General features: G+C 34.1%; 1 protein-coding gene across 4 annotated transcripts in view; it reads left to right on the top strand.

Moving 5' to 3' along the window:
* Positions 1–1,765: 1,765 nt before the first annotated feature.
* The window catches only part of TMEM156 (transmembrane protein 156), a 56,442-nt gene continuing 49,429 nt past the window's right edge, over positions 1,766–8,778 (top strand). For all 4 annotated transcript variants that reach the window (XM_060655253.3, XM_060655251.3, XM_060655252.3 and 1 more), the window contains exon 1: positions 1,766–1,944. In XM_060655253.3, the coding sequence (XP_060511236.1) occupies positions 1,857–1,944 (88 nt within the window). In that variant the 5' untranslated portion in view covers positions 1,766–1,856. The remainder of the gene's footprint in view (positions 1,945–8,778) is intronic.

Genomic DNA, 8,778 nt, shown 5'->3' with positions numbered 1-8,778 from the left:
TCATAGTCCTCATACTTTGCTAAATCAGAGATGACACACTGGTGGTGTGGTTTAATTTCACTTTTAAAGAAAATTGATAAAGGAATTAAACTAAACTAACTTAGTGGTGTAATATCAAGTAAATGTTTTCTTGATCAATTTCTTCTCCATTAGTAAAATTATGGTTGGAATGTTTGTTTTCATAAGTAAAAATTAGGGAACCAAAACAGGGTCAAATGAGGCATAGAAAGTCCACTATAACTTAGTGACACCCATAAGATGGGAAAGAATTAAGGGACAGGGTTACTCACCCCTTTCCATCAGCATCTTTACTGAAGGTACTGCTGGACATATAACACAATTATGTCTCAGTCCAGGAATCTGTGCAGGCAATGACTCTTATCAATTCCTTTCTTCCTTAGAATGATCCTTGATGCTATTCATAAAAATAAGTCTAATGTTTGAAGTTTTAGACCCATTTTGACTGTTCTTAGATTCAGTCTCTAAGGTCTCTTAACCCATGATTCCCGTCTGCCCATCAAATCTTCACACCCAATCAGAAGATGAGACAGTTAATTTATACTCACAATATATCCAGAGCATGACTTTGTTCCCTGCCTCCTACTCTTCCACTCACCCATTGTTCCATAAAATCCTAGGTTGTGTGGGTAAGAACACATAAGATGAGTGGAAACAGATGGGGTGATGGGGGTACAAGAGGGAGTGAACAGGGAAAAAATGATTGGAGATATCCCTACTATTTTTTCAAACCAGAAAACAAGAACAATGGAGGAAAAGTATGTGTTTGCACATATCCTTTTATTTATTTATTTATTTATTTATTTATTTAGAATTCTTTTTTTTTTTTTTTTTTTTTTTACATTTATTTAATTTTGAGGGACAGAGAGAGACAGAGCACAAGCGGGGTAGGGGCAGAGAGAGAAGGAGACAGAGAATGCAAAGCAGGATCCAGGCTCTGAGCTGTCAGCACAGAGCCCGACACGGGGCTCGAACTTGCAAACCGTGAAATCGTGACCTGAAGTGGATGCCTAACCGACTGAGCCACCAGGCGCCCCACACATATTCTTCATTCAACTTGATTTTCCCCTACTCTTCATTTATATTCTAAAACAAAGTATTTTATTTCACTGGGATTATCATAATGAAAGATCATTTTTGAAATGGGAACTGACAATGTGGATTCTGTAACTATTATCACATGTTTACAGGCATGATGATAATGAGTCACATTCCACCACTTTATACAAAGTAGTATAAAGTAGAACTGAAATTTTGGTTTATCCTTACATTTATCCTTACATTTGTACTGTTTACTGTCTGATAGACACACTGTTTTCTGAACATTAGAATCCAGTTCAGTGCCTGGCACTTACAAGGGGTCAACAATCATTTAAGTAAGTGAATGAATGGGCATGACGGACCTTCATCATTTTATTTCTGGTGTGTATATTGTGGGTTTATATTTACGCACACACATTGGCAAAAATGGGAAAACACCTTCAAATCTAGGTGAGGACAAGATCTTTCCTTCTTGACATCATTTCTTTATCTTTCTTGTTTAGAAGATAGTTTGAAAGTGTCTATCAGACAGTAGTCTTCTTAATGGAAAGTGACTCAAAATGAAAAAGTCTCAGTTCAAGGCCTCTTTTTTTTACAATCGATCTTAGCCAAAAGCCTGAGAAGCAATCAAGCCCTCTTTTTTTTTTTTTTTTTTTTTTTTTTTTAGTCTTACACAAAAGGAAGTGAGTATGAAGTTGCTTGCATAAACTTAAAGAACTGCAGAGATGAAACCCAAAGCAGGAAGAAACATGCCACCAATGTACTGGAGGGGAACACACTGTGTCATGTGAATAGACATGACAAAAACAGCCTTCTTTAAATTACTTTTGGCAATTGTGATCACATTCATTTTAATTTTGCCAGAACATTTTAAGACACCAAAAGGTGAGTACATAATTATAATTTATCTTTTCTTTTTCTAATTAAAAAAAAATTATGATAGGTAACGGTTACAAGGAAAGATCCTCTCTTGGATACACGCTGCCTGGGCTGAAGTTCTATGTCTGAAAAGTTAAGAAAATGAGATTGTAATTTTAGTTGGCTGTTATATAGCACAGTAACCTTATTTGCAGTACTTAATTATTGTGGCATACCGTAGTGAAATAAAAAATGAAAAGAAATATTTAAAATGTGTAGTCTAGATTTTAAACATTGAGTTTACATTCATCTCACATGATTTTGCTCTTTGAAGTAGTTTCCTTCAAAACAGTTTTAAGTATGCTTTTACACTCTAGACTTATTTCACAAAGTGAGTTATATTTGTTATGTTAAAGGTGTTTGATTTCCCTCTACCACAGCTATTTCACACAAATAACTCACTGTTGCTTTTTGAAAAATAAGAGAATTTGAAATAAGATGGGTGCAAATTTCAGCAGGTGTGTACGTATGTATATTTGTAACTAGAGAAAAAATGGAACAAAATGTCCTCTGCGGATATTTCAGGGATTTGTGATATGATTGTTGGAACCTAGGATAAGAAAATAAATAAATGTAAATTTGAACTATTTTTATATGTCAGTAAAAGATTTAAAATATATATAAATGTGTGTTCGGAAAATAGTTGTGCTCCCTAGCATTTAATAATAAGAAAAAGTAAAAAGAAAACACTATATTCTATCATTAAAGTTATATGAATTTGCTTAAAATCAGGGAAAAGCTTATATTTGATGACATTCTGCCATGATTACTATTGCATGTACATGATACTAAGTGGCCAGATAACAATATTTTTGCTAAATAAACACTATGTGCAATTTTGTGAATGATTGAATTTTTCAAAATTTTCTTGGTTTTCTGGCATTGTGTTGCTCAGACTAAACAATCATAACATATATTTTTAATTCTTGATTCCACTTAGTGAAAATATAGAGAATAGTTAGAATTGGAATGGAGATAACTTATTTCAACTTTTAAGCCTTTTAAATAGTAAGCTGATTTGATAGTTATCTAAGGTAGGCCATGAAGATGGACCTCACATCTCCAAAAAATCAGGTTCATCTAACGAAAACCAAGTAATCAGCCTCAAAAAAGATTTCATAAACTATTTGCTAACTGTTGGTTACTGTGTTATGAGAACTGGTGATTGCCAGAGCATGTGAAAAGCTTTTCTTTCTTGGGCAGATGTCTTGACAGTAATCAACCATTAATGATTTTTGTGTTTTTACTTTCACAACTAATTACAATCAGCTCTCACTACTACCTATATTGCCTCTGCAAACTTAAAATAGCCACTTCGCTTTTCCTGGTCCAAGAACAGCACAGATAGATATTTCCTTGGACTCTTTAGGGGGATGGATTTATTTGGGAATTTTATTTCAAAGGGAACTTCCTTGGGGCCAACAAACAAAAATGTTTGAAAACCGTCATCTTATCCTGATGTCATTTTGTGGTAGAAGGGATTTTGCACACAGCCACCATAAATGAAAGGTTGATGATTGAGTAAAATATTTTACACATGCAATAGTGCACGTTTTATATTTTATAATGGTTTATGGATCACCAGGAACAAGGTCATATAGCTTCATTTTATCTAGTCTAATACAGATCCAACTAAAGGCAAATGATTATTTCACTTTTTTTCAGTAATTTTTAAATCACAGTTATAGTTGCCTTATGAAATAAGTTGACATGTCATATTTCATAAAATAAAATACCTGGTAAAAATTTTTAGATGTTCAAGAAGTGCTGAAATTAACCTTGAGATTCTCCTGTATAGTCCTACTCTTCTTATCAGTTACTTGTGGGTTTTTTCCCCCATTTTTTTCTTACATCCTATTCACTTTAATTTCTAAGATAAATATTATAAAATGATTTTTACTTATAAATTATTCACTGATACCACGTCGTTAACACATCAAATGAATTCAGAAGGAATCTTAATGAGGAATAATGTATTCATGAGGTTTAATAGATTTGATTTCAAAATAATAAACCCTCTGAAGGCCTAAGTTAAAAATAGAGAACTGTGTTTGATCATTTTTCATCAAGAATGTGTCTGAGTCTCTGAATAATCATTACTCAGAATATTCAATTATCATAATTACACAGTATAAGCTATCTAGTCTAACTTTATTGAAGAAGAGGAACTTCTTCAATGGTGTTTTGGACTTTTAATGAGTTTGCATTGAGCATGCACTGGCAAGAGAAACTATTTTAATACTTCCAGTTTATTTGAAAGACAGCTTATACTAAGATACAGTAGTTAATGTAATGATTTGCTACACTTACATTGCATGTAGATAGTGGAGATAGAAAAGGAATAGATATATTTTGATTCAGAGATGCTTGCAATTAAGAGAGCCTGGGTTGCCTCAAACAGGAGACTTCACCAACCAACTTTTATTGGACTTACAGTGTTTAAGAGAGAGAGACCTTCTTAACCCATATCAATCTCAGTGATCTTTTATTTATTTATTCCTCCGGTCATTAACAGTGCCTACCTGTGCTGGCTTCTGCAGCACATATACTGAAATTGGAATGAATAGTGTCTACCTGTACCAGGAACCCGGGGCTACAAAAACAACAGGCAACTCTTCTTTCAAGGAGTTTTCAGTTAGCGGGAGGCCTGACTGGCAAATAATTAAATACAATACTGTAATTACTGAAATAGCAATGTAAAAAGGTACAATGGAAACATAAAAGGTGCTTCCAGGCCGGTCTGGGGAGGATGTTCCTTCCATTTTTGTTGCAAAGAGATAACTGTCAGAGCTCTAATGATCAGGTAATATTTCTCCTTACCTGCTTGCACAAGCACTCTCTAAGAGAAGCAATTATTTTCAAATAAAATGTACTCATATAAATATCTCAGAAGTTCTTGAAGCCAGAAATTGTAGTCATACAAATGTCTTACTGATAATTCATGGCAATGCAAGACAGGAATAGCAGAGATAACAACACCTCAAACCTAACTTTATTTAGCTATTTGACTTCCTCGCTTACTTGTAAGAGCCAAACTGACATAAACTATGTTTACCAGCTTTCATTTTCCCTGGCATTTCACACTTTCTGATGGAAATGGTAGTATAATGGACCGTGAACTGCAAGAAAACAGTGGACAAAGGAACTTAACTTACAAAGTATACAAAGTATAGGATAAACCCTGAAGTATTCAAGCCTATGTACACATTACTTATGTCTGTATTATAAAGAACAGTGTTATCAAGAGTAACTGCAACTAATTTGCCCGAAAGTGTTCTTAGTTCTTAAAAATGGGCACTTAATTTTTCTCTCATTAACTGGCTCGTTAAAAAGTTAATCAACAATCCCCAATAAGGTCTGGGATATAGACTAACAACTATTAAAAAATTTTTTTTTAAATGTAATAAATACTTACACATGTACCAGGTACTATACCAAGTACTTTTACAAGTAATAACTCATTCTGACACATTAAATACTTCATCTCATTTGTGGCAAAGCATCATTCTCAAGAGAGACTATTCTGAAAATATTCAGAAAGAAGGAATAAAACTAGATGGGTAGATTTACTTTGTTGTAACATTTTATTTCTTACGGAATTTTCTGAATCTTTATGGAATGCAAATGGCTACTGATCGACACAATATGTTTACAAATATATTGTAGACATTAGATGCTGGCAAAAAAAAAAAAAAAATAGACACGGCTAAATAAAATGCTTTCCACTGCTTTGGCAGAACGGGTTTTATTCTGTTAGATTATATACAGCAACCCTTGCTTGGGATGCTTTCTATTAGGTTCTCATTGCATTGGTAGATGCCCTTTCTGTACACCTTTTTTGTTTTTATAGAAAAACAACTTTCTTTAAAATAATAATGCGGTAATATATCTTACCCTGATACTGCTGTTTCTTTTCTCCATAGCACTCATACCCTATATAACTTACTTATCGTGTGTACTTTTTGCTGTCTGATTTCTCCAAATAGAGCATAAACTTGATGAAAATGAGGTTTTTGTCTGTTTAGATCATATTTTAAGCACTTAGGACAGTACCTGCCACATTAAGAGGCACTCACCAAGTATTTGTTGATGGAGTGAATTTTCTGACTCATACTGTAAAGGAAATAAAAGTGAAACATTCTTGAAGGAAGCATTTCTTATCTGATCATCATAACCACCTTTTGATTTAGGCAGATCAGGCACTATTATCCTCCTCTTGTATTTTTGAAGCAAAATTTTACTTCCCACCTAGAACTTTTAGGTTGTGCAATGTATGAAATTTATTTCACAGAATCTTTCACTTAAAAGATATGTGTCTGTTTACCCTAGGTTATTTTCCTACCATTTTTTTTTCCCATGGAGAGTTTCATAATGTGCATTTACTTCCCTATTTTGACAAGTAAAGTCAGCAATCTTTCTTATCTCCCACTGTTCCACATACTGTTACCATAAATTAAAAGTAACCCCAAACTTTGCCCCTTTTCCCCAAGAAATATTTTAAATTGTCTTTCCCAAATGTTCTATGAATAAATCCATATCCTGTCTAGACTCCCCTGTTCCTTACCTGGTTAACACCATCAATGTATCATTCATTTGCAACATGATGTATTTTTACCCTTTCCAACTCAAATATTACTAGAGAAGCCTCAATTACTGAACCCAAGATGGAAATGTAATTATTTGAACTTTTGCTATTGAAATTGATACTCTTTGAGTCTATACCAGTTGTTAAAGAGGCAGACCTGTAACCAAAGGAAAAAAAAAGTATGTTAACTAATATCTCTGTAATTAGGCAGCTAAGCCATTAGCTTTTTTTCTCTCCTGGCAGCTAAAATTTTTTTTAAGTTTATTTATTTATTTTGAGAGAGACAGTGAATGGGGGAAGTTTAGAGAGAGAGGAAGAGAGAGAATCCCAAGCAGGCTCTGCACTGTCAGCAGGAGCCTGATGTCTGGCCTTGAACTCAGAACTGTGAGATTATGATATGAGCTTAAATCAAGAGTGGGACATTTAACCAACTGAACCACCCAGGCACACTAGCTAATATTTTTAAACTGGTGAATTATGATGCAGAATATCCAATAATGATTAAAGCTATTTAAAATTTTTTAAATGTTTGTTTGTTTGTTTATTTATTTATTTATTTAGAGATAGAGTGTGTGGGGGGAAGGGCAGAGAGAGACGGAAACACAGAATCCAAAGAAGGCTCCAGACTCTGAGCTGTCAGCACAGAGCCCGACAGCGATCATGACCTGAGATGAAGTCGGACGCCTGAGCCACCCAGGCGCCCCTGATTAAAACTATTTAGAAACAATTGGAGGTGTTTTGTTTAGTTTGGCTATTTTTTTAAAAGCACAATTTACACACAGTAAAATACAAAGATCTTAAGTGTTCGGTTTTACAAATTTTGACAATCATATGTGACTATGTAACTACAACCCCATACAAAATACAGATTTTCATCACTCCCAGAAGGATTCCTTTTGCTCATTTCTGTCAAATTTTCTCCTATTCCCAAGGCAACTTTCTGACTTGTGTCACCATAGTTTAGTTTTATCCCTTCTTATACTTTATATAGACGGAATCATCACACAGTATCTATTTTTGATCTAGCTTCTTTAGTTTAGCATAATGTTTTTGAGATTCACCCATGTTATTAAGTGCATCACTAGCTCTTTTCTATTTATTGCTAAATAGTCCATTATACAAATATATCGCATTTGTCCCTTATGCCACTGGGTTGTTTCCAGTTATTGGCCATTATAAATGTGCTGCTATGAACATTTTTGTACAACTCTTCATATGAAAATATGTTTTCATTTCTATCAGCTAACTAGTAGTAAAATAGCTCAATATATTTAATTTGATAAGAAACTGCCAAATGCATCTCCAAAGTGGTTGTACTAGCTATGTTTCTGGTGGTAAAAATTGCTTATTTTCTTCAGTTTGTATTTCATATACTGAACCAATAACACTTAGAATATGTATTATCTGAAAGAATCCATGCTTCTTCCAAAGTTCCTTGACAACTCGTTAACAGAGAAATAGCCTAGGTATTGGGAAAATATGACTTGACGTAGAGTAGTTTCTGGAGCTGCTCTTGTCTGTCAAACAATGAAGATTTTACTGTACATTCTCACTTAATTTTGAAGGTCAACAGAGAGTTGAGACTTCTATTCTTGCATTCAACCTTGAAAAATACTCTTGGCACAAAATATCTAAAAATGTGAGATAAAACATTAAAAACTAAAACATTAAGAACAACAACAAAATATATAGTTGAACTACTAACAAAATAAGAAAACTCCTCAAAGGTGGAAAATGATTATAAATTATGAAGTCAGACTGGTAAGCAAGAGGAAACAGATTGGTCACCTGAGTGGCCTAGAGTCTGTTTCATGGGTCATACATGGTAGACAGAAGCCAGAGCTTAAGACTGGGACCCCAAAGGTGACGTGCTGTGAAGGAGTAAGGAATAATCTAGGGAAAACTTGTCTGGCTATAAGGAAATTTGTCTGCCTTTACCTAGGCCCTGGAGAGAGTAAGGAAAAAATTTCCCTTGAGAGTTTGTGAACACAAGTTGGCCATAGCTTGGATATTAATGATCATTGCCTCTAAGGTGTGAAAGGCCAAATCCAAGAATTAGGTCTTGTCTTTGTTTTTTTTTTTTTTCTTGTATAAATTTGACATGTGACATTGTTCCCTAGTACTTTGTTGAGGATTTTTACATCTGTGTTCATCAGAGATATTGGCCTGTAGTACTTTTGTGTGTGTGTGTGTGTTGTCTCTATCTGGTTTTGGTA

The sequence above is a fragment of the Panthera onca genome, chromosome B1 (genome assembly GCF_046562875.1).
Source record: "Panthera onca isolate mPanOnc1 chromosome B1, mPanOnc1 haplotype 2, whole genome shotgun sequence".
Lineage (NCBI taxonomy): Eukaryota > Metazoa > Chordata > Mammalia > Carnivora > Felidae > Panthera > Panthera onca.
This window is presented reverse-complemented; position numbering and strand designations above follow the sequence as displayed.